The sequence below is a fragment of the Mesocricetus auratus genome, unplaced genomic scaffold (assembly GCF_017639785.1).
Source record: "Mesocricetus auratus isolate SY011 unplaced genomic scaffold, BCM_Maur_2.0 Super-Scaffold_100026, whole genome shotgun sequence".
NCBI lineage: Eukaryota > Metazoa > Chordata > Mammalia > Rodentia > Cricetidae > Mesocricetus > Mesocricetus auratus.
In genome coordinates, this window is record NW_024429207.1 from 20,238,082 (window position 1) to 20,264,723 (window position 26,642).

Consider the following 26,642-nt stretch of genomic DNA (forward strand, 5'->3'; position numbering starts at 1 on the left):
GTTGTGGTGTAAATTCCAAATGACTGACAGTGATTAAACAGGAAATGAAATCTGAATGGCTGTATCTCAAAATCTACTTAAAGCTTTGACAGGTAACTGTCTGCAGCAATATTTCAGTTTGAACATGTACAGACTAAGAAACTGTTGCTTACTGTAACTGAGGTTTCCTTTTCTTGTAACTCAAAAAGGAAAACAGCAGTTCCCCTTTGATCTCTAAAAGCGTGGTGTAGATTCTAAACATAGCGGTTCACATATAGTCACAATTAATTATGCCTGACTTTGGGCATCATGTATGTCTCAATGCCAGTTATAATTCCCAGGGTGTCTAAAGATACTATCATAACATTTAGAACAGAACGCCTGACTATAATTAAGAACAAGGAAGAGAAGGCATAGAGAATTAATCGGGGTTGCAGCTCCTCTTGGCGCATTGACTGCAAAGCCCAGTGATGTCCTGAATTGTGTCTCAGCAGTGATCTCAGGCCTCCCTTCAACCCCAAGGCTCTTCCTTTCTAGCATTTGTTATTACTTAGCTATTTTACTTGGCAGAGATCCCTTCTATCTCATCTTCTAATGCACTGGCAAGATTCCTATTGACAATAGCTTCAAGCCTAGTACTGCTAGGGTAAGCTGCATAGCCGAACTTTCTAGCCTCTGCATCCTTATGAATAATGCATCTGCTTTCCTGTAACTACACGAACCTTCAGACTCTCTTTGTTAGTCAGGGTAGAAGAGTTGGGAGATAAGCAGTAGTGGAAATAGTCGGAGGCAGTTATTATCACTGATTAGCACCCGGCCCCCATGCTATGTGCATTCATCACAGGCTTCCATGCTATCAGTATGCTTGTGATGTTTATTGTATACATAAACAAGGTATGTAAAAAGGATGCCTACTGACTAACTGAATGGCTATCTCTACAAGGACAGCCTGATAATGTTAGTTAATCTAACTGCCATAACTGTACCCAAATTACTTTGCAGTTTAAAAACTTCTCTTTCCCAAAACAAAACAAAAAACCTTTCCTTTAGTTTGTGAGGAAGATACTAAATTTGGGGGTAGCCTTGAACTTGAAATAGTCCCCTTGCCTCAGCTTCTGACATTCTATGAATTACAGATAGGACATCACCATACCTGGTTCAGAATTTCTGTAAAGTTAGTATGTTGCATTAACAAATCAAGAAGTGGGACCAAATAGACTTCGACAGTGTATATTGGCACCACCATTCTATAAATATTTTGCCAAACAAATAACAAAATGTAATGATGTTTTATTTTATTTAAATGTGGCCACTGTGATCAGTCTTTACTCTTTTCTTTTTTTCCAATCATACTTTTAGATTTTGATATCATAATATAACCACATTATTTCCCACTTCCATCTCATTCCCCCCAAAACCTCCCATGGACCCTGTCTTGTTCTTTTACAGGGCCAATCCCGAAAACATACAAATACAAGTAATAGTATATGGACAAGTCAGGTTATATTTTTATATTTAGGAACATATACACAGGTAACTATTAGGTTTTAAAATAATCAAGCTGTCATCATATTGCTACCATGGGCAAGTCTGTTTTGGTGGGTGGTTACTGGGAATGGAAGCAGCTGGATCACGTTGTTCTGTCTGTAATCGTCCAGTTCCTCTGACAGCCTTTTGTTGAGCCATGATCCTGTCTGGAATTGAATCTTTGCTTTCTTCTCCTATCACTAGTCAAAACAAAACATTATCAGAAGAAAACATTTTCCTAACTGGCTCTTAAGTGAAGGGAATTCTCAGATGTTCAAACATGCATATACAATAAACAGCATTTCCTGACAAGCTCATTAAGAAAAAGAAAATCAGTGTCAGCTACACAAAGTAGAATCCATTGTAAGCCTCATAAGCCTCTGCCTGTCACTCCCAACTTCCCAGTGTGCCAGGCTAAGATTAAGAAAGCTATGACTTTCGTCAGGATGGAATCACCCTGAGAAGCAGTTTATTTTCTTCCACCTTCCCGTAGTCTTGCAGAGAGCTGGACTCTAGTGGGCTCTTGTTAAAATAATCATTGAGTGAATAGATGAGTGAATGAATGAACAATTGAATACTTTCTAAAAGTAGTGAGGACAGCATTAACCTAGAAAGTATCCGAGAAAGTGCATTTAAGAAAAAAAATCTGTGGCCCCACAGGCGTTAACTGAAGGCCAAGTTCCTTTTCAGTTTAATCTGAGAAATTTCTAACTTAGCATATTTGTTTAGTGTGTTCATATACTAATTCAATTTTTTGGAGAAAACTGAGAGTTCTCAGTTTATGGCTCATCTTGCTGATATTAGAAAAACAGGCAAGGGAGGAGCCTAACACTTTTCAGTGTAGAATATTTTGGTTCATGTACTTACTGGCAATATCATTTAAATGGCTTGCTTTTGTCATGATCAGAATAAGCCACATAGGACAATTAAGTAGATGCCTAGTGGTAGGTATAAAGTCCTTATGTTCGGAATGGGCACTGCACTGCACAGAGAAGCTAATCTGATGAGGGCAGCAGTTACACATATACAAGCATGCACGCTCTTACCATTGAGTTTGTTCTTGTGCCCTCCCATCCTTACTTAAATCTTATGTAAGCCCAACTCAAAATTTGACTCAGCAACAACACACATCTTGTATAATTAATGGCTGTTTTCTGAAGGCGTTCTTGCAGGGGTTCATTTCATATGGTGTAAAGTATTTGTTCAGTAGGGGATAGATCTCTGAAGTAGCAATAGGCCCGGAGCTCAGACTCATGGCTCCCTAACTACGTGATCTTTGTATCCTCTCAAGACCTTGTTGTTCCCATCTATAAAGTGGGAATGATAACACTTATTCTACAGACTGGCTGAGATAATTTCAAGGATTGCTGTATATATTCTATTTAGTATAGTACCTGACTTACTTGTTTTCAGTTGGCTTCCTCCAAGGTGAAACTTGTCATACTTTGAATTATGCTGCCTCTCTCCTTTTACATAGGAGGAAAAGAACTTAATTAATATAATAAATATTCCTCTAACTTCCTGTAGCCATATCTACACAGCCCAGAACAATGCTAAACATGCCAAACGTGGAACATTCAGTCAATGCAGATTTATCTCAGTGCTTTGGAAATGGTAGCTATTTTTATTGCATGTAATGTATGACCTTAAAATTTGAAATTTGCTTTTGGAAATCAGGTTATCCTGAGGTTTCCCATTTTTTTCTCCCTGTTGACTTACAAAAATAAAATCATTTTAAGTGCCAAACTTCCAGTTTCTTAATTAGTTGCTTAATGTTGGCTAAATTACAGAAATGCCATTTCAGACTGAGTTGGAAAACTCAAGGATCTAGCCCTGATTTTCTGGTATTTTTGTTATCATTCAGCACATTTGTTTATTTTTCTTTAGCTGTTGTTTATTGTAAAAATCATGTTTGAGGATGCCTACTTCTACCCATGAGATGACTACAGTTGTCCTGTGCTTTTATAAAGTATTCCAATAGCTCTTTTGTATGTTCTTTTGTTTCACTAAATGTCTAGAACCCTTGAAAACCTGGGTGGTTACTAACATTTTCCTGTTTCTTCTTGGTGATCAGGGTATGAATGAATAACAGTAGCTTAACTGTCATAGACTCTGGTGGTTCCCAACATCAGCTTTTGCCATTGAATCTTTGTTGGTGATAAAGGAAAATGGTAGGGTACAGTTTTACATAGACACCATCTAGATGCCTTTAGTACCAGGTGGTACATATCATCTGACACTTAGAAAGTCACAGATGAGATGTAAGTGAGCTAAGTATAGGAACTTAACTGCCCTGAGGAAATTTAACCTCGAGACAGGTAGGTGACTTGCCTGACCACTAGTGAGTAACTCAAAACAAAGTTGCATGGAAGGCTTTGAGAAATGCTTTGAAAGATTGTGTGTTACTTTAGAAGCCCATCTAGACTCATTTTGAACCACTTAATTTAAACTCTCCCTTTCTTATGGGTGCTATTTGGAGAAAAAAAAAGAAGAAATCCCATGGTTGGGGCTCGCTGCTAGCTTACATTGCCATGAATGCCTCTTGCTGTCAGTGATATGGTTTAGTTGAATGCAGATGCTTTAGAAGTGCATGTAGAGCATCACACATAGTTAATAATTTATGCAACATCTGTGAGCACAACTGGGTAGCAATCACAGCTGGAGAGAGGAACCTGTGGCCTGTAGTGTTTTTCCCAACTGGCCATTAGAAAAAGAACGTTTGAGATGGGATGACTGTGAAATTCCACTGCCTTCACAGGAGCTTGACATCCAATATGTTTGGTTTTGTTAATAGTGCGAACTTAATGTTTTTCTCTATTCCCTTTGTTCATCAATATTTGAGTTTCATTTTGGAACATTTCTTCTCAATAAATATATGGTACTGGGGGTGAAGTTCCAGAAAAAAAAACTCTTAATACTGTGGTAATTAATGGTTTGTTATATAGTTCATTGCCATTAGAAAATGTTTGAAGTAATGTGAATCTTTTGTTTTTGATATAATTTTAAAATCAGGGAGAAGGAAGGTGGCAGAGGTATAATTGAGGGGATAGTGTGGAGGGAGGAGAGTGGCTTGTTAGAACTTGCTCAATGTAGAGTTGATAGGATGTTTTGTTTCTCTGATATAAGTCTATGAGCTTTAGTAATCAAAGTGCTGGATTTTCTTTTATATAGTTATGGGAAAAATGCCATGAGAATAATGTTTTAAAATGTTCTGGTATTTCATTTCTGCTATTTGAATGAATAGACATTAATCCAATTATTTGGATTTTATCACTAACATATCTTGCATTTGCTTTATGAAATGTACACTCACTGATCTATCCAATAACTTTTTTATATTTTGCAAATCATACATAGGACATTTTTATCCCAAATACTATGGGTTACATCAGAAAAGATAATATATTTTTCTTAAATATACTGTCATATCTGGGGTTTTCTGCCCATCATACTTCAGAATAAGTCAGTCATCAGATGTGTCTCTTCCCTGCCCTTTTGCCTCCTTCCCTATGCAATCTGGCCAGTCTTCAAGTTAAAACAAGATGTAGCCTGGTCCATTCCTCAGATACAGATAATTCTGAGTAAACCTGGTACGTTTTTGACCTACTGTGTGGTGACTGTTCTGAGGTGACAATCTTCTTCCCTGAAGTCACATTCGTTTGGAGTACTTTCCCTCCCACGAGGACCTTGAGTACTGGTGTTCCCATCAATTAGCAATTTCTAAGCTCCAGCCTGTTCCCAGGGACAGTTCTTGGCTTCTATAGCTTACACCTTCTGTACCCCCACAGTTTATAAAATACTGTTGAAGGGCAGGGTCTACGTAGGAATTCCAGTCTCTTAGTTTTTTAAAAAGAAAGTTGTGCTCACATGGTGTCATGTGGGCATTCCATAGCAATCTTTGATATAGAAGCAATTCTTGTGAAGGGTCAAACAGATTTATTTTTTAAAAACTGGCACTGAATTGTGCTACTGTGATGGAACTTGGTAGGCTTAGACCTAAAGTCTGACTCTGAGATTGATCTCCATGAGACTGTAGGTAGGCAATTTTTATGCCTGAGAGCTTATTTTTCTTGAAAAAAAAAAATGAAATTGATGACCAAGCCCCAGCTTCCGACAGTGAAACATTTAAATCTAACTAGGATTGAGATTACAGAGGCACTTTGTAATAAATCTCTGTCCTTCCATTCCAAATAACTTCTGAAACTAAAGAGAAGTCATTCTTAAGCAGGCCTCACTTTAGCAATCTTAGATTGCGTATTAGAGAAGGCCTTGAGGTCAAATCATAAGGTATTTTATCTCATGACTTTCAAATTCCTACTTCTTCAAATAATAAAAATTGAAAGAACAAAGGGAAAATTTCTACCCCCTTGGATGGAGGAGCTGCAACAGAGGGCGAAGCTGGCATTTCCTATTAAATGGATATTTCAGCTTCTATGCCCATTATAATGCTGTGACCTTCCAAGAGCAACGCTGCCAGTTGGGTGACTCACACAGAATGCACAATCAGTTCTGGAAACTACATATGTATTTTAGTTCCCCTCCCCGTTGGTGCAACTTGGATCAGCAACAAGGAGAGAGAACCATGGAGGTTTTAACTGAACTATAAGGTATAAGATAGTATTTTTTTTTGTCCCTTGTCTTTCATCTGTAGAAATACAGATTATTTTAAATGGTAAAGCACAAGGTAATTTCTTTCCCATGCTTCCTTTATTACAGATACTCTGCACTCATTTCTTACATGCACAGGTTTGTGTGAAGTTTGATGGTCCTCTGATAGCTGGTTTTGAGTAACTCTTGACTCCCTTCATATACTTCTATTTTAAGCAAAGATCAAATGAACACACATTTCCATAGTGTTTACTATAAATAAAATGCTGTGCTATATGATAGCTGAACTTGTGGGTTGGTTTAGCAGTCGTTTTGTAGAGCAAGTCAAAAAGCAGCAGAACTTCGTATTATTTTTTATTTTTGATATTTTTGATGCTGTTCTGGAACTCACTAAATAGATTAGGCTGGCCTTAAACTCACTGAGATCTACCTGTCTCTGCCTCTCGAGTTTTGGGATTAAAGGAGTGCAGCACCGTACCTGGATGGCTTGTTTTTGTTTTTTGAGACAGGGTCTTACTATGTGGCCATTATGTAGTACAGTGTTTTGACAGGCACGAGCATGTGTGTGTGTGTGTGTGTGTGTGGTGTATATGCCATCTCCCTGGAGCTGGAGTTAAGGCTGTTGTGGATGTTGGGAACTGAATTTGGATCCTCATCAAGAGCAGTATGTCTCTTAACTGCTGAATTATCTCTCCAGCCCCCTATATCAACCTAACTGTAAGCAAATTATTAGTGCCTGTGTATAAGTCAAATTCAATTACTTCCATGTTTGAGAATTTGCCAATCTTGAATAAGATGACGTTAGTTACCAGAGGTAACGTTTCCTTACTTTTAACAAAAATTTCTTCAACTACACTAATACATATCCTGAATTACTTTATTGTGTAAGATTGCACAAACATATGTACTTAAAAGCCAAGCTGCCTCTTAATGTTTTTGCTACATTTGCCCTAAGACTCAAGAGGACAGACCAGATAGAAAATCTCTTATTAGCTAAGCCTCCTCATGCCTGCAACTTCAAAGAAGTTAGCAGCAAAACCAAAGTGAGAGGTTTATGATTACAGTGACTAAGCCAATGTATATAAACCACCAGCCAAAAAGACTCTGGGGATTCATATAGAGAAATTTCCTTTAGGTTTTCCTTCTATCCCATCCCTTCCATTTAACACTACTTTATTTTACTCACCCAGATAAAGCTCTGTAGGGAGTACTTGTCTCTTTGAGAAATTTTCCCCCATATGTCCCTTCTTAAGAGAGTTCTGCTTCTCCATCCATTTATTGAACAAATATCTTTAAGTGCTTGTATGCATCATGTATGTTCTAGGTGCTAGGAAAATAGTGGAAACACATAGCATTACTTGTTATATAACTTACATTCTGGAGATGGGTGTATTTCATTAAAACAAACAAACTAGAGGAATTACAACAAAGACAAGCAAAATAGCTGCTGCCTTCTTTTGCTCGTATTTCTAGAATGCTCTAAATAGGGAAATGAAATGGAATTAAATAGTGAGACATAATATTTCAGTAATACAAAATGGTATAGAATAAACCTTTTCTCATAGAAAGTATTTTAAACTGATTGTCTCAATGCTCTATTGGTTCCTATTATCGTTCATTGTACTTTTGAAGTCCTAAGCATGAAGTATAAATTATGAGACATTTAATGCTGCAAATCCACCCTTCCCATGATACCTTGTAGCTAAATCCTCAGCTTCTGCATCTGCATTTATTAGAAGAAAGGCAACCTATATATTAAAAGTTTTATTCCTTCAGTTCACCAGCAATCTGAGGCATAGGTAACATGATGGTCCATTAAAACTAAACACTAGAGAAGTTGAAAATGTGATGAGTTTTTCACTGAATAGAAAGTCACGTTTGATAAATCGAACCAATAAAGCAGATGACTCAATTGCACTCATATTTTGCAGTTATTACTTGCACTGGGTTCCAAAACATGTTCATTATAATGTCAAAAGAAAGTGACATAAAATTAAAATAAGGTGCACATTAAAGAAATTATATGTAGATAAAATGATAATTATTCATGTTTCAATGATGTGTGTAGTTTGAACTATCTGACTGCACTACATAAATATGTACAACAACTATCATATAACTAAAAGAACTATCCAAATGACCTCACATTCCAGGTTATCTACTTGAATTTCACATAAAAGACAGATGTGCCAGAGAAAAATTGATCATCATATTTCAAATTGAGCACAAATAAGTACAGGTAGTCAATATGAATATGTGGCATCTCATAAAAATAGTTTTAAATATTAAGTAAAATTCTTTAGAGCAAACCGTGGTGTCTTGATTTCTCCTCCAAGTGAGCACTGTGTCCCTGCCCCAGAGAGGAATCACTTTCTATCAGATTCGCCCTCATATGTTCTGTGAGTGGTTGTGAAACAGCATGTGGATTTGGTTTGCTTTATCAGGGAACTTTTCATTGGGGAAAGAGAATTCCTGGAAAAAGAACTAATTATGAATTTGTCCAGCTCTTCTATTAACTTTGCTAGGATCTATGATGGCTGGTATCAGTAGAATAGGCTCAGTTCACTGAAGATATATTTTAGGACAATTAGAAAAATTTATGAGGAAGTATGTGGTCTGGATATTAAAGACCAGAAAAAATGGAAGGGAATACATGGGACAGTTTAGACACAGAGATACTAAATGCCTGCCAGCTTATTTGAGGAAGTAAAGTCTATGAAGTTCAATCTCAAACAGAAATAAAAGTGAAACCAAATATAGGTGTTGAGTGGATCACAATCCTACTTTTAAGCAGTTATTGATCATTTTTATCTTCAAGGAAATTATCTTATTTAGCCCTGAGTGCATGATACAGCTGAATAACAACACGTGACTGAAAAACCTGTCTAAGAAATGATAACATCAAAAAGTCTGATTTGAAGCCATTTGAAATATGGTGGCACATTCTTATAATCCCTGATGTTGAGAAGCTGGGGCAGGAGAATTTCTGCAGATTTGGAGTCACATTGGGATATATGACAAATTCTAGGTGAGCCTGACCTACACAAAGAAAATGTCACAAAAGGATAAATAAATAACAAAATTCCATGATTTGGTGAAGTAGGAGAAGCTCCATGTAGGCTGAGGGGTGTTTTAGTCTGGAAAGTACTTTTGGGAATTTGTGTTCTGATAAAACAGCCAGTTTGTGAAGGTTTACTTGGCTCCAGTGCACTCCACTTATACATATAATTATAATTATCTCAAAATGGTATTTCTCTTGTCACGAAGTAAATTATCTTTCTTTTTTAAAATATAAAATTAGAAGAAAGGGTAAACTTTTTTCAACTGGAAAAATGAAATAAGTTTGTGTTACATGGTCAAAAACATTTGTCAACCCCTTTCATCTGTTGAAGCTAATCTAATTACTTCTGATAATGAATTAAATTAAATTAATGCAGAAATAAATAGCCTAACCTGTGGTGAATTCACAGCAATATTTAATGTTTGATGATTTTTTTCTTTTAATTGTTGGTCTTTGTTTGGTTTTAGTTGTGGCAACTGAACTGGGGTACTGGCTAGGTAAGCACATTCCCACTCAACTACAAATCCAGCCCTAAGCATTTGCATTGATAATGTAGTGGGATATTCTCTTCATTGATGCTGGCTTAGGAGGAAACTAGAATCTTTGAAAAGTGGATCTGAAATGCATGCACGCTTAACTTGGTTCTGCCAAATTCGTTCTGCATTCTGTGACTCCTCTTTAACCTGGCTTAGCTGCTAGCACTGCCTCCCTTCCTTGAAGTGGCGGGTGAGTGGTGGCAGCGGATTTTTTTTATCCCTCTCCATTAAGGTTTATTAGTACCGCTCCTAGTCTGGGCTGGCACCATGACTACTTAACAACTAAGAATAATGATAATAGCTTGTGCAACTCCCTTAACAGGAGTGGTAGCTTGAGCTTCCTGTGTCTAGGGGATAGACAGCTCTCATCAACAGCTACCATGCTATGAGCAACTCAAGCCACGTGGAGAAGTCCCATGCTGCTATGTATTTCGACACCCTATGGTGCTCCCAGCTGATGCCTGGTTTCCTGTGTGAGCCACTTTGAATGCTTCAGCCTCACTGTGTCTTGAGCTGACTGCAGCCCCAATTGGTGTCAAACAGAGCAGAAGAACCACCCAGATGAACCCAGTCAGCCTGCAGCCTCATGGTGGTGGCTCTAAAGCTATTTCAAGACAGTTGTCTTCACAGCAGTACATAATTGAAATATCTTCCCCAGAAGAGGCCTGGAACTGAGGCTGTGGAAGAGTAACTCCTTCCATTTAAACTATAAATAGATAATTTTTGAATTATTATGTCTAATCCTTATAACTAGTTTTTGAAAGTCATTTGGCAAAACTTAAAAAGACTTTTGTTTTAGAAACTGGCCATCTTTAAGTTTTCTTACTTTAACTTACATATTTTTTATGGTTGTATATTCTAGTTTCCTTCTCCCATTGAACTGATATACAAAAAATACATAATAGATATTGTATTTTTAGTGGAGTATTTTTTTTCATTAGAAGTAGCATGAGTCTAGCCTTTCTCAAAATCCCAACCCTATCATTTAATAGTTAGTGCCTGGCTGCATTACCTGTGTTACCTGTCTCTTTATTTTCAAGGTAAATGGACATTAAAGGACGAGAAAACCTCAGACATAATGCATATTATGATCTTGAGAGTTCCTGGCACAAAGGTGTGGAGCTCAATAAACATAGTTTTTATTGTTATAAAGAAGGGGGTAATTACAGGGTTTTAAAAAGCAGTGAGGTTTTGTTTCATTTCATGTTTCTAAGAGTCTGGGAATGGGTGTTCCTGGGTCTCATTAAGGTGGCCTTTACAGGGTTAATGACAGTATGCCCTTGAAGCCCTCCCTATAAACACATATGTTGCATCCTAAGAAAGTTCCGATCATAGCCCCATGTTCACTGACTTCCTCAGATTTTTATTGTTACTAAGAATTTGATGGAAGGATCAAGGTAGCTCCTTGACCCTGGGGAAGAAGTAATGGGGAATTCTTTTTATTCTTCACTTCTAAACTCCTTTTCCTAATTCCATTCACTTTCTAATTTAATAGGAAGCTGAATTTCTGAAAGCTAGTCTTGGGAACAAGGAACCACAAAGTTCTCAGATCTTCATCCCCAGAGGAAATACACATCCTGAAGTATGAGTTGTGCAATCAGACCCAAAGGGTAGCTATGACAGTCCTAGGATTCTGTCTCTGGTGCTTTGTGCTAGCCTGTGGGTAACACGACCCTTTCTTTCTAAGTGACAAGTTTTTAATAGGACAACTAGAGAATCTTTGTCACCTTTGCTGTGATTTAGGTTAATATGACAGCCAGAGAATATGAGCCAACAACTTTTTCTGTGACTGTGGTAAGGCAGGTAATTGCCATTGGTGCAGGTGATACAACACAGCACCTTTACAGAGGCTAGATCCTTCAACACCTGTCAGACTGGAAGCTACCTGACTCCATTCAGTCTTTGAAATTGAAATGACCTTGCCTATGGATAAGCTCCAGTTCAGTATGTGAATGTAAAGTTTGAAAATGGCAAGTATAACTTCAGGGTAATCCTGACCTTGCCTATGGATAAGCTCCAGTTCAGTATGTGAATGTAAAGTTTGAAAACGGCAAGTATAACTTCAGGGTAATCCTTAAAGGAATTATTATAATTGAAAATATCAATTCACTATTTGTGTTTGAATACTTACAGGGATATTGATGTTTAAAATCTTAAGTTGTAAGTGCTTTAGTAGGGATTTCTTACACTATAAAATTTCATGTCCATCACTAGAATCTTTGTTAAGAAAACTCATTTCTTTAAAATCAAGTAGATTAAGCCAGAAAACAGTCATACAAACAATTTCAAAATATTGGTCACTGGTTGTGTAGAGGTGAGCTGACAATGACTCATTTTGCCTGCGAGCTTGTCATAATCTTAGTTACAATTATGCAAATTTGGTCATGCTCTTGTTGTTAGCGATGGGACTGAAAACACAGTTTAAGATACTAATATCCTTTGAATCATTCATAATTATTGAGTAATTCCATCTGGAAGGAAATGATAACATTCTTACCTCCTGGCATTTGAAAAGGCTCAAATGTATTTCAAAGCAGTAGAATTGTGCCGTACAAAATAAAGTGTGTTTAGTGAAGATTTTCTTAAGACTTGAGCATTACCTTTCACTGCCCTGGGACTCCTTGTGATGGTCCTGTAGTAGAGATTTAGTGGACTTTAAAGACTCCTATTGACATAGGTAAATAGAATGGTTCCTTAGAAACCGTTTGGATGTCCAGGCTCAGTGAAGTATGGTTTAAACGATTGGGTGCACAGAGCATGCACTGACACACCACAGAATGTCCCCTGGAGCCCGTGCTCTCTCTGATGCACAGTGAGTGTCTTCCATTTCATCAAGTTTTCAGGGACTGTGCCAGAAGAAAAAATGAAAGAAAAAATCAGCATGGAAGTTACTTGTAAATTAAACCTACTGAAACCTATCCCACGAGGCACACTCTTATAGAAAAATCTTAATACTTTCAGTTCGATTATAGCCGAGGACATGTGGTGTGTATTACAGTGTCCAGGGAATTCAAGCCTCCTCTGCAGTGTGGAGGCAGCATGAAAAGCTAATTTGAAAATGAAGCGGTAGTCCTTGCTTTTCTTATACTGTTTCTCTTACATTGACGTTGTTATTCTGGTCCTCTCTGGATAGGATAAGGCAATTGTAAATGTAAAGGACAGAGAGACACAGGCTTTTTCCCTTCCCCCACACCCCACCCTGTCCCAGCATGCACTCAGCATTTTGCACTGAGCTTTACAAAGTCTTAAACCTCACAGAAGGGGGGGGTGAACGCAGAGCTGTCCATGGTTAGAAAACACTGTTCTAACTGCTGGTTGAAAATCAGGCAATAAGAGTCCTGTTAGTGAACAAAACTTATTAGAGCACTGGCTAGGGAAGGAATGCTATCTCTCAGCAGCAGGCAGGAAGAAATCGCTGTTGAAAAGCTTACTACCTCTCTGGGGAGGAGTCAGATAGCAGACTTTGCCAAGCCTCAGGTCTAACCCAGAAGATCCCACCTCCACCCCCCACCGCTCCCCCATCCCAGCGTTGTTAGATTGCTAGCATCGATCTGGCTTTTTTCTGACCACCACAGTAGGTGAAGGAAAGCAAGATTGAAAGCAAGGTACAGCAGCGTAGGGTGGGAAACTGGGACCAGCTTTAGTTAGGGGGAAACAGAAAGAAAAGGGGCAGGGGCCAGGGAGACGAAGTTTAACTGCTGCCTGGCTGCTTCTCTGATGGCCTTTATTCCTTCTAATTGGATAAAATAGGAAGTCACTGGCAGTCCTGTGTTGCTGGGTGTACTGTACTCATTACAGAGCAGCCAGCAGTAGAGTGGGGACAGAGAGAGAGAGAGAGAGAGAGAGAGAGAGAGAGAGAGAGAGAGAGAGAGAGAGAGAGAGAGAGAGAGAGAGAGAGAGAGAGAGAAGATGAAATAGAGGAGAGAGTGTGTGAGAATACATGCTTAGGATGAGGAGGGAGGAAGAGAAAGAAGCCATGAAGAAGGAAGACTGCAGAAGTGACTGAGCGCACGAAGGACAAAGAGGAGTGGTTGGGGGTGGGGGTGGAGGCAGGGCGGGGATGGGAGTTACCGCCCCTCCTGGCTCCTGCTGCTCTCGCATCCTTGTGCAATGGTACTGTTTGCAGTGATGCTCAGAGGGCAGGCACCTGCTGCTCTGTAATGATTCAGCCTCTTTCAGTCGCTGCGTTAACAGGACAGGATGCTGTTGCTACTGTCGCTGCTGCCTCTCCTGCCACCGCCGCTGCTGCCGCCGCCGCCGCCGCCTCTGGTCTTGCTTTTGCTTTTACTTCTCCTGCATGACAGTTGTTTTCTTCCTCTAAGCAGACACCAGCTTCAGACGCTTGAGGTGAGAAACATGCCTTTCAGTTTGGGATACTGGTTTACTTAATGAGCCAGGCATCGGCTTGCTTCCTATTTTGGTCCTCTGCTTTCTTGACCACCCGGGATGGTTTAGAGAAGCGTTTGAAAGAACTGGAAAAGTGTCCCAGACACATCAGCTCAAGATATTTTGGTACACTTCTATTTCGTAGTTGATAGAAGCCCTTTCGTTTTCTTTTTTCTTTTTCTTTTCTTTTCCTTGCTTCCTCCTGAGCTCTCTTACTTTTGATAATGGCCTTGGACTTGGATGCCTTATCGATTTCCCCCTCCAAGATGCTGTATCATTTGGTTGGGGGGGGCTCTGCATGGTAATGCACTGTGAGACAGGCCAGGCCTTCTGGAGGTGAGCCGATGGAGATTTATTCCCCAGACATGTCTGAGGTAGCTGGCGGGAGGTCCTCCAGCCCCTCCACTCAGCTGAGTGCAGACCCATCTCTGGATGGGCTTCCGGATACGGAGCACATGCCAGACACCCACACTGAAGACGGGAGAAGCTCTGGACTCCTGGGCCTGGCAGTGCCCTGCTGTGTGTGCCTGGAAGCAGAGCGCCTGAGAGGGTGCCTCAACTCAGAGAAGATCTGCATTGTCCCCATTCTGGCTTGCCTAGTCAGCCTCTGCCTCTGCATTGCTGGCCTAAAGTGGGTGTTCGTGGACAAGATATTTGAATATGACTCTCCTACTCACCTTGACCCTGGGGGGTTAGGCCAGGACCCTGTTATTTCTCTGGATCCAACTGCTGCCTCAGCTGTTTTGGTGTCATCTGAGGCCAACGCTTCACCTGTGTCTAGGGCTCTATCTGAGCCTGAGGTTCATGTTACAGTGCAAGCTGACAATGTTGCTGTGGCCTCTGAACCTTCAGCAGGACCAACCCGGAAGAATCGCCTGTCTGCTTTTCCTCCCTTACTCTCTACCGCACCACCCTTCCCTTCTCCAGCTCGGACCCCTGAGGTGAGAACACCCAAGTCAGCAACCCAGCCACAAACAACAGAAACTAATCTCCAAACTGCTCCTAAACTTTGTAAGTAGAGAGAGAGAGAGAGAGAGAGAGAGAGAGAGAGAGAGAGAGAGAGAGAGAGAGAGAGGATGATGATGATGATGATGATGATGATGACGACGATGATGATGATGGCGGCCGTGGTAGTGGTGGGGATAACAGAAAGGGTGGGCGGAAGCTTCCAAAGATGTTCTCCAGAGGGCTAGCTATTTCCTTTGCTCTTGCATTTCAACTGGGAGGTTTTGTTTGATGAATCATGTAATGGGGTGGAGTAGGGGGGAAAGTCATATAGACCCCTAGGATGAATCAATTTGTTTTTTTTTTTAAATAACAGCAGTGTGTAGCTAGATTAAGTTGTCAATCAAAAACTACAAGAATCTTCATTCGTGCTTTGGATTTAAGCTAAATTCAATTTATTTGGAATTGTTTTAGAAGTTAATGCCTGACCGTCCTTCATATTTTAATAGGCACATAACTTCTATATGCCAGTAATTGTTATTTGATACCCCCTCCCCCCCAGGTCTTCTCCTGCCTCCTCATCACACCTCTGTACTTCTGAATTCTCATTGTTTGGTCCTGATACTGCAGCAAGTCTTAAGACACTGTGCTCTGTCCCCTGTCCTCAAACGCTTGCTGTACTGCATGGGTCATACTTTTGGTTCCTGAACACTTAGTACAGGCAGTTTTATTTTGTTCAAGGCAGTCTGCAATTCTCCACAAAGGGATTTTCCTGAATTAGTTCTGTAATCAACCATTGAAATAGATTCCTTGCCAGTCATTAACAACTATGGGGAACATTGACAAAGGTGCCTCTTTGAATTATTATTATTGTTAAGACATGTGCTATTTAACCCATTCTCTTGCTGAAACCTGGTTTAATAACCTGTGACAGAAGAGACTCCATGCTATTAGAACAATACAGAACGAAACACTGGTATGTGCAGAGGTCATTGCCTTAGCTTTATGATAGAAAGTTGACAGCTATGAAGTCATGACTCGTCAGATTGTTCCAAATGTCAGGATGGAGCTTTTTTTGGTTACATTTGAAGAAATGTTTTTAGTGTTTTTGTTTCTGTCTTCTACCACTCTTTGCTTTTAACAATTGATGAGCTACTTGGTAGAAGAAAAGGAGGAGGTGAGAGAATTTGATTCTCAACGATGTGTGTAATATATCGACTGTTTAAAAAAAAAGCTGTAAGTAGGGACTGTGATGAAACACCCCTTCAGTTTTCTCTCTCGATTCTAAGGAAGAAGAATAAGACCTCCCGAAGACATTTGTGTTAAGAATATAGTTGTTCCCTGCGCTAGAGAAACTCAGGAAAAGAACAAAACTTGACATATGCTTGGGATTCAAGATCTTTCGATGTGTTCCGGCTTCCGTGCAAAGGCTTCACACGGATGCCTGCTTTTCCAGGTGTAATTAGGAGAGCCTTCTGTAGGCAGCCGCTGCTTTGCGTCTTTCTCAAATCCCCAAAGTATTGTTAAAGATCTGACAGGCATCTCTGCCTTTGCTGCCTCTTCCCACCTGGCAAAGTGACCGGGAAATAATACCCAGATGAAATGGCAGGCTATAAAAAGCAAGTGCAGATCCTGGCGAGAGAGGCAGAATGCGCTAAGCAGACAAGGTTACTTCTTTGTCTTTATTGTTTTCAACTGAAAGCTTCAGTTAAAATGTGCTGGCATAGGTTGAGTTGTCCAGAAAAATTAAGGTAGCTCTTTGAAAAACTCTTCAGCCACATTAACTTCGTCATGTGATGAACAGAGAAAAACAGACAGCACACATCCCTGGTCTAGGAAAAGTACTTGGGAACTTTTGAGAAATGGGTTTTGAAGGGAAATTTTACTAAATGTTTTCATAGACTATGTATTCCTCTCCTCGCTCTCTGTCTCTCTCTTTCTCTGTCTCTGTCTCTGTCTCTGTCTCTCTCCCTCTCTGTCTCTGTCTGTCTGTCTCTCTCCGTCTCTCTCTCTGTCTCTCTGTCTCTCTCTCTCTCTTCTTCACCCCCCCCCTCCAGCCAGGGCATTGATTTTATGGCATTAGCAATAAGTAGGGAAGATATACTGCTGCCTAAAAGCCCCGAGGAGGACAGCTCTGGCCTGAGCGCAGCTGCAGATTTCTCAAATGTGTTGGATGTAATGTCTGGGAAGCAGTTTTTGCTTGAAAACTTGTGGGGCAGGGGGCAGGTGGACAGTTCATTAAAGCTCCTGACCTGCAGGGTTGTCTTTGTGAAAAATGTAACTTTGTACTAAGCAGCTAAAAACACAAGACTCCACATCTGTGAACCAAGGTGCAGTTGGTCCAGGCATGTTTGTTTGTAGACTTGTCACTGGTTCTTTTCTGTTGTTTAGAAAGGCTGTAATCCTTCAATAAAGGGAGAAAAATCAGTGCTTAGAGTGGTGCTGTCATCTTGTAAGCTTTTTTCCTCTGTGTCAGTTAAGAAAGTTTAGTTTCTCTGTAGAAAGAAATGGTCTTTCTTTCACCATGCAGTGTTTGACGTGGGCTATGCCACCATGTCTTTGGTTTTCGGTGACATGGTCATCTCTGCACCATGCTTTGCAGCCATCAGGACTGCCCCCCCTCCCCCCACCCCTCACGATTTCCTCCTGTCTCAGCATATTCAACATCTCAAGCACAGAGCTATAGCCTTCAAGGTCATCGTCTGTGAAGAGCTAATTGATTCTTCTGTATCCTGGAGCCTGAGAGAGTGGAAGAGTGTCAGACATAGCCCTTGTGTCTGCTGTTAGTCACAAGCCCAAATGACTGCCTTAAATTTTTATTTTATAAATACTTGAATTATTCCCTTCATCAAGGACGCTGGTCAAATTGTACCATTCTCTATCTTTGGAAGAATAAAAGACAAAACATAGCATTCATCTTTAATTGCCTGCAGGTATAATATTTATGCTAGATTTTTTTTAAAATGAGTGTTTTCAGAAGGTAATGTGTTTTTCATGTTTTTACTATATTAAAACACTTCCAGATTTTAAGAAATTGAATGCAAAACTGGAATGAAGATATCCATGTTTGTAGTTTTTATTCTGATGTTTATCTATGGTTGCAATGGTTATGTTGCTTTATTAAGATCGTGTTTTTATAAGGTCACATAATACTTCAAACTGTTTTGTCACTGTGTTGCTGTAGAATAAACCCAAGTCGTCATAAGTGCTAGATATATGTCCTATTATATTCCCAGTCTAAGCCATTAATTTCTTGTCTTTATCTAACCTTTAAAACTTTTTCTGTCCTCCATTTATATGAAAAGAAATGGTTTTGTGGAAGCCAAAAGCTAGAAAAATAGATCTGATTAATTATATTTTTACTCAAGAAACCGTGGTACCATCTTGAAAGAAATTGCTTTTTGGATGTTGGGTTGTACTTAAAAACAGACTCTTGGAGACAAGAGTATATTGGTATTTTTATCTTAGCCCACATTTGTTTTGCTTTGTCTTAAATCTTCATTGGGTTGTGTGAAAAGCTATTGTTGCCACAGCCATAGTTTGAACCCCACCATCTGCACAAGATTAACACTATGAGTTGACTATCCCAAATCATCTCATATTTAATTTGAGTGGATCCTTCTCCCCTCTGTGGATGACAGGAAGGTATTTTGGAACATCAAACTTCTAGAAACTTCTCTCCACCTTACCGTCACATGTTTAAAAGGAAGACAATAAGAATTTCAAGAGGCTGACAAATGCATACAGTTTGAGTCAAATGATTGAAATGATGAATTTAATCCTTTTGCTCCAATTCACTAACCTATCTAAAACACCAGAAAACATAGTAGTACGTACCCCTGATTTTAAGTTAGCTTGTCCATGTGCATACATATGCATGAACACACACACACACACACACACACACACACACACACACACTTCCACAATCACCATTATTTCCTTCTATCATCTTCTCCCAGTGTTTGAGACTTAAATCCCGAGTCTAATTCCAGTGTTTTAAGTGACATTCAACTAACAATTAAGCAGGTACTTCAAGCAGGACCACTTGCCAAGCATGTAGGAGTCACATGACTAAAATTGAATTTTCCTCTCATCTTCCTGTTCTGCGTTTATTGAATTTTCTATCAGGGTATTCTTTTCTCTCAGTGCTGGACCATCCATACAGTGTTCTGCTTACTGTTGGAAACGGCTGGAGGTGCTCAGGGTGAGCTGCTTTCTAAGATGTAGCACATGGCTGTGTGGCTCACCTCTTTCTTGCACATCCCACTTCTGAGATGTCCTCCATATTCCTTTGTGACATACAGATCAATCTTTTTCCATCCCACCTTCCCAATTGCGTTTTAAATCTGTCTTACTGCCATGTCGATGCCATTTGACTTTATATGTCAATATCCTACTGAATTTTAAACATCTCCACTTGTCTTTTCCCGTGCCACTTTATTTCTTTTCAATATTGAGTGGCATTTACAAGTATTACAAGCACGCATGCAAAACCATTGTCTCCAGCTAGTAAAAGACAAGAGTTTCTTCTTAGAGCAATCACCTTAAGCTTCTTTCCTTCTCCTTCTTTTCCTTTCCTATGATAGATGCCAAGTTTTTCCACTGACTCAGCAATATGCTTGTGCCTGTCACCATGAATGAATTCTTAGAAAATGATAAAATGTTTATGTCCCAAACCAGGCATCTGAGTTCTCTCTCCGTTCCCTTTCCTTTTAATAGCATTTCAATGTAGTATCCCTTCAAAACAGGAAGGGAGAGATTTTACAGATTCAAAACCAATGTATTAAAAGAGTTATGGCTGTCTGGAAGTTGGTGAAAATGAAAGCTGTAACTCTTGTTCACTGAGCCCACTGAACTTTCAAGTAGTTCTCGATGTCTACCACATCTAGTTTTATGCTCAAGTTTTCCATTTTGCATTCTCACTGTGTTCAGTGTTGCAGGTTTTCTCCCATGATTTCCTCTTTTTCTCCCTTCAGCAAGGGCATGTTAAGGGTACAATGTGTGCATGCCACTGCACTTGTCTACACTGCCTGAGTGGCACTGAAATGCTCACTGGATGGCAGTAGAAATGATGGCCCTCATGAAGCTTCAGCATTGGTGGGTTAGAAGGACTCAATATGGGCTACATCTATGGTTTTTTTTTATACACATGCACCACTTCACTCCTCCATTCAATTCCTATCATTCCCTGCATATGTCTTTTCTTCTATTGATTAAAACTGAACATCTATCTAAGAATGTGCTTTATCGTGTAATGATACTGATCCTTCTTGTACTACTTACTGACAAGGCTAGTGGCCTTGAGAAAGTCATGTTTGCCCAGTGTGGCACTATTCAATCAAGACCTTTGAGCAGATCAATCTCAAAAGATACAAGGCACAATTCTTTTAGTATATAAAAGTTGAAAGGTTATTTGCTGATTCTAGTGAGCTCACAACTGTAACTATTTTCATTTTTATATTTTGCTCATATTTTCTACCTGTTGCCTTGGCTTGTGGAGATCAACAGTAATAACACTTGCTCAAGAGTTTTTAGTTTCACTGCCCAGAGAAAGACTAGAATCTGATCATCATTTATGAGTTCTCAAACCACATAGAGACCTAGATCCATACATAATTTGGGTCAGCATTGATTGATTAGACATGATATCAGAATCAGCTGACTGCAGTCTTTATTGTGGTATATTTCTCTCTCTCTCTCTCTCTCTCTCTCTCTCTCTCTCTCTCTCTCTCTCTCTCTGTAAAGTGTGTGTGTGTGTGTGTGTGTGTACTTATTTGCAGCATTGTATGCTAAACAGTTTTGGAGATCTGAGTTAGTTCCCAAGTTGAGGAAACAAGTTGTGGAATGATGAAGTGACTGATCCAAGGTCTCCACAACCAGCTAATGTCAGTGAAGTAGACTAAGGCTCATGGGATACTATCCCTGATCTTTGATTTCCCCCCAATTTTTAAGTAGTTATATTTAACAAATATTAATATGATTCAGAAAGTTTTGTTTTCACATACATACAAATTATAACTAGTAAAGCTTTTTACCATTCCACTGCAGGGAGTTTTACACTCACGATTTTGATCAGCCCTCTGGAGACTGGACATCATCTTTCAGTGACTAAGGACTAGATATGAAAGAAATTGTTTTTAGAGTTTTGTTTTTTTTTTGGTATTGTTGTTTTTTGTTTTGTTTTGCTTTTCCGTCAAATTCATACCAACTAAAATGTGTCAGTTTTGGGGAAAGAAACTATAGTCAGACTTTTTCTGTCCCATCAGCCAGTTCCCAAATAACCTGGAGACTTCTTATTAATTATGAAAGCGCAGCCATCACTTAGACTTGTTACAACTTTAATCAACCCATATCTTTTCATCTATGTTCTTTTATGTGGCTTAGTTTTCTTAATCTGTACTCCCCATGCTTCTTCCTCTTCATTTGTCTGGCAACTCCCTGCATTTCCACCTTTCTTCCCAACATCTTCTTTGCCCCAAAATTTCTGCCTATCTATTGGTCATTCAGCTTTTTATTAAACCAATCCAAGTGACAGATCTCCACAGTGCACAAAAAGATTATTCTACAAGAAGAAACTAATTCCTCATTGAGAGTATTGAAGCAGTGGCAAACACTTCAGGAAGATTTGTGAGCCAAACAAGCTATTAAGTATTTGACCTCTAATATTCCTCCTAACTCTGACCTTTCAGTCCCTTCTATTAAGGCATTATTTTATACCTGGGTAGACTTGTTCATGACAAACAAGAATATTCCTCTGAATGTGCTTCCTTCTTCGTATCTGGCAATAGTGACGTCCATGTACTGAGGCTCTTAAAGAGTTGAATAGATCCATGAAAAATCTGCAATACGGGCAGTTTCTAGGAATAAATAAAAAGGAAATGTAAACCAAAAAAAAAAAAAAAGAGTTGAATAGAATACTGTGAGCAGCTAATCCCAGGCTTGAAACATACTAAATGTTTCCCCTTGTTCTGTTTCTGCCTCTCTTCTTCACATTGTCCCTTGCATCCTGTGATCTTGACAGTTCACCAGTTGGGGATCCTTATGCAGATCTCATATGCAAATGGTGTGTTTATGAGGTATATTAAGCAAAGTCTGCAGGAGTGGCTTGATTTTCAATGCTATCTCTACTTTTAACAATCACTGTAACATTAAAAGAATCATCTGAGTTTTCACATCCAAACAAATGGGGTCTTTCTTTGCATTTCAGACTCATGTCTGCATATGGTCACAGGTGTGACCATTTCTAGGATAAAAGCATGAGGCATTTTCACAAGTGAATCCCATTGCTGTGTTCAGGGTGATACAGAGATTTACTAATAACTTGAACTCCAGTACGATAAAAAGGGTGACTTTTTATCTCATCCATTAAAAATTGGTAGAACATATTTAAAGCTTTGGGCATTCATAGACATTCTTAAAGCTCTTTTGCCAGTGCCCAAGAATCCTTGAGTGAGGGGCTTTACAACAGGCAGTATTAAACAGTAACAAAGCAGGTAAGGGCACTGGCTGTTCTTTCAGAGGACCCAGGTTCAATTCCCAGCACTTATATGGCAGCTTGCAAGTGTCTGTCACTCCAGTTCAAGGGTACCTGACACCATCATATGGATATACATGCAGGCAAAACATCAATGCACATAAATAAATAAAAATTTTTAAAAAATCAGTTTTTTTAAGAAGTACATATAATACAGAGAAAGACAGGCTGGAAATTAAAGTTGGGTTTGTCAGAGTGGCTGGAATACTGGCCAGAAACGCTGTAGAAGTAGCACAAGGAAGTGACTTCAGCTGGAAAGGTCAAGAATCCTTGATCTGAAAAAACAAGAGTGTGTGCCTTCCCTTTGTTACTCCGAGCTCATCTTTCCTAATCCCAGAAGACAGACATTGAGGCTTATGAGGTATATTTAGTATTTAACAAACCTATGGCAATAACAATGTACATAGAATAATTTTATATGAATAAATCAAACATAGCCATTATTATAACTTAAAATATTTAAGTATACACAGTGTATTTGTGCAGATTGTTATATATAATTCATATATATATAATATTCTTGAATAAAAGAGGAAATGATTTATGACTAGTTGAATAAAACTAGACCACTTAAGCTGTATAGATTGCTGATTAACAGATTTGGGGAGGAGAGTTGAAGAAAAAAATGGGTCGACGTATAATAGCTAGAGATTTTTATAAAGCAAAAGTAACATAACATCTGTCATAGAAGCAGAAAATAATTCTTCTGAGCATGCACGCACACACACACACACACACACACACACACACACACACACACACACACACACACTCTTCCACTGTAATGAACTTAAAGTGAAACCTTACTTGGGGAGACTATTGATTTCAGTCCCAAGGAAGATGATGTTTTTGTAGTACACTGGCTGTTTTTACAGAGGGAAGCAATTTTTAAGAGCATGTCATATATGAAACAGTATAATAATAAGCATAATAAGTGCGTTTTTATTTGTTCCTTAATGTAGAACTAGGAAAGTATCAGGACTTTCCTGGTTGATCATTTCAAGTCTCATTGCTTCAAGTATGATGGATGTATTGCAGAAATTGAATTGAGAATCAATAGTGGAACAACGAGGCAGCTACTTACAAGGTAAAAATATTTCATAACAACCTAGGGCAGATTTTTTTACCCGGGCATCGGCATCCTTCTGACTGCGCAATGCAAGTAGGCAAATAGCCCAGTTGAAATGTGATGGGAAAGGATGGGCTGCTTCCTCAGGTGAAACATTTTGAAATTTTCATCAGGAGCATGATGCAACACACAGGACGTGCTGTACTTTTCTATAGCGTATACTCAGGTGGCTGAATTGCCTTTCTTTCTTTTTTTTTTTTTTTACGAGACAGGGTTTTGAATTGCCTTTCTTGGGATGGCCTTCGCCTAGCTGTCAGCTCTCAAGAACAAAAATATCTCTTCTCTAACTGACAAGCCCATCAGTGAACACTAAACTATGTATACATTTACATAAGTGCACTTAGAAGAGGGGGCAGCACTGGAGACAGCAGTATCTAGAGGAAACTTTGAGGGGTAGACAGAAAATTGACAATAGATTTCTTAGGCCACAACAACACCGGTATAAGATGTGGGAATCAGGTCATTTCTGGAGCTTGTCTCTCTTTTGCTTTGCTTTCCTTTCTTTGATAGTTTACATCACAATTGTTTTTCTTTTTCCTCAGTCAGCTAATATATCACCATTATTTCTTCTCCAGTGATCTCCCTCAATGTCTCTCCTCTGTATTTCTTTCCCTCTCCCTGTGCTAAAACCAGTATCCCAGAGTATCAGGGTTACGGAGTAAGTGGCCCGGAACAGTGTGTTTTCTTACTGCAAGAGTTGGAAGAGAAAGCCCGTGAGACCCTAACCACAGACTGGACCACTATTAGCTTGATGACTTTGATGTTGCTCCCTTCCTTTGCTAAGTAGCAGGAAGTGTTTACATTATGAAATACGTTGGAGTCGGAGCAATAAAAGCTCCATAAATAAATGAAATGATAGAAGGACAGTGGAATTGAACTCTTGTTAGCGTTTGTTTGTAATCCCTTGGTGAGCTTCCTGGGTCATAATTGCTTACTCTTCTGGGAGCAAAAGGAATCGGTAGCCATTGATTGTTACATGATGCTACGTTTTGGCTACAAAGCAAATCCTAAGAGTGATTAGTGGCAGGATTCAGGCTGCTACTATGATCTCCTTTTACTACAATCCTTAAGGCTGGGGGGCACAGTAGATTTCCCAGCACTCAGCTTTGGGTCTTTATAAGGAAGAGAAAAAATACTGTCAAATAGTCTGCCAACACATTGCTGAGAAAGTGAAAAAAATATGAAATAAAGTCCTTTTATCTTTTGACTTAACTGATACCTGAGAGACGTCTAAATTAAACTGTGTTCAATAACTTCAGCTCTGTAGGAACCTGATCAATCATTTTAACTGGGTCTCTAGTTCTAATATTTATGCCAATGATTAGGATCAGTGTCCTAGAACTTTGGCTTCTCAATATGTTTAGAAATCCTCTATTTGAGATTGTTGAGTTTTCTAATTAGCTAATGACTTGTGACCTTGGAATTTGACTTATTTTGGGTTGCAATGATAGTTAATCCACAACACTGGTCATCGCCATGTTTTTAAATCAGATTAAATAGAAGACCTTCATTGTGTTGAAACTTTGTGATGGTTTAAGGATGTGCTGTAATCTCATTCAGATATGTAGTAGAAATTCTAGTCTTGCTACTAAGCAGCCTCAGGCCTTTGTTTATTTGGAATTTGTGTTGAATTATTGCATAAATGAGATTAGGAATTCAGAGTTTTATGGCATTTCAGAGACAGTACCCCTTTAGTACAGAGAAATGGACTCTAAGATATCACAGGATTTACCAGCAGTCTTACAGAATTAGATGATACCTTAGTGTATCCTATGCATTCAGCTACCTAGTATTATGAATCAAATAATTTTACCATATTTCTAATTTCACCAGTAGGGTTTATATTTATGGGTTAGTAACATTTTATTCATCCAATTTTAAGCAGATTTAACTTTTATAAAAGAAGACAGTTTCCTTAAGAAAGACTCTGTTCTGTAGGGAGCAGTGAGCACTGATGAGTGATAGAGAAGAGTAACTCCTTAGCTCTCAGGGTCCTTGGATTTAGTGGGGCGAAGTTCAGTTCCCAGATGTCTTCATTCTCTATTGCTACTCTCTCTCATGTTCATTGAAGGGTGACAAATCATTAGAGATTGATCATAGCACTTAATATGCTTTGAACACATAAACACTACTGGGTTATTCATTGTCCTTTATGGGTCTTGTTTTGAAACTGATTGTGAAATTTTGTGATTCATAAAGTTGACATTATTTTAATTTCGTTTTTCTTCTTTGAGTCTATCAGAGTCAATATTTAGAAAACACTCACATCGTCTCGTAAATTTTTCTCTGGTGTGTGATGTCCTCCCACAGAAGGACCCCAGACTTGCTATCTAGAGAACTCCAGCTGTCTGCCACCTCCCACCCATATGGACTGTATTCTCACCAGCTGGGACTCAGCCCTGGATGTCACTTTATTTCTTCCTGCAATTCTTTCTCTTGTTCTATTTCTCTACTGTAAATTTTCATTCCCCATCATCTTTACCTTTCCAAATTCTTCTCAAGCCTTGAGCTTTACTCTCCAAATAGGTTGTGGTTCATTGCCCTCCAGTGCCCCTTGCTTGTTGCCTGGACCATGTTAGAACTTAATCCTGAAGCTGACTTGTGGCATTTTTACTGAACATTTTCTAAGACCTAGAGTTACAGCTGATTCACTTCTGTGCCTTGGATAGCATCAAACATATTTTCTATGTAATAGGCATGACTTTTGTATGTTTTTTAGAATAAAAATAATCATGGCAAGGATGATTTAAAGGAATATATTGGATCTATTTTATCGGGTCCTTGCAGAATATATTGAGCCAAAATTGAACATTTTGCATAATTTTACAAAGCTTGCCTGTGTTGCAATGTCATATATTCTTTCTTTAAATTCCTATCACCATGCCTGATGACCTGAGTTCAGTATCTAGGACCCACATGGGGAAAAGAAAGAAA

General features: G+C 39.1%; 1 protein-coding gene and 1 long non-coding RNA gene across 18 annotated transcripts in view; one reads left to right on the top strand and one right to left on the bottom strand.

Moving 5' to 3' along the window:
- The window catches only part of Nrg1 (neuregulin 1), a 981,870-nt gene that overhangs the window by 858,262 nt on the left and 96,966 nt on the right, over window positions 1-26,642 (top strand). For 3 of the 17 annotated variants that reach the window (XM_040731711.1, XM_040731710.1, XM_040731712.1), the window contains exon 1: window positions 13,772-15,108. In XM_040731711.1, the coding sequence (XP_040587645.1) occupies window positions 14,442-15,108 (667 nt within the window). In that variant the 5' untranslated portion in view covers window positions 13,772-14,441. 17 annotated transcript variants of the gene reach the window in all.
- On the bottom strand, window positions 1,464-13,947 carry LOC121134172. The gene is made up of 5 exons (XR_005871213.1): window positions 13,859-13,947; window positions 12,312-12,557; window positions 7,301-7,441; window positions 2,910-2,972; window positions 1,464-1,706 (listed from the first exon to the last, which is right to left on the bottom strand). It is a non-coding gene; the product is annotated as an uncharacterized LOC121134172 (long non-coding RNA).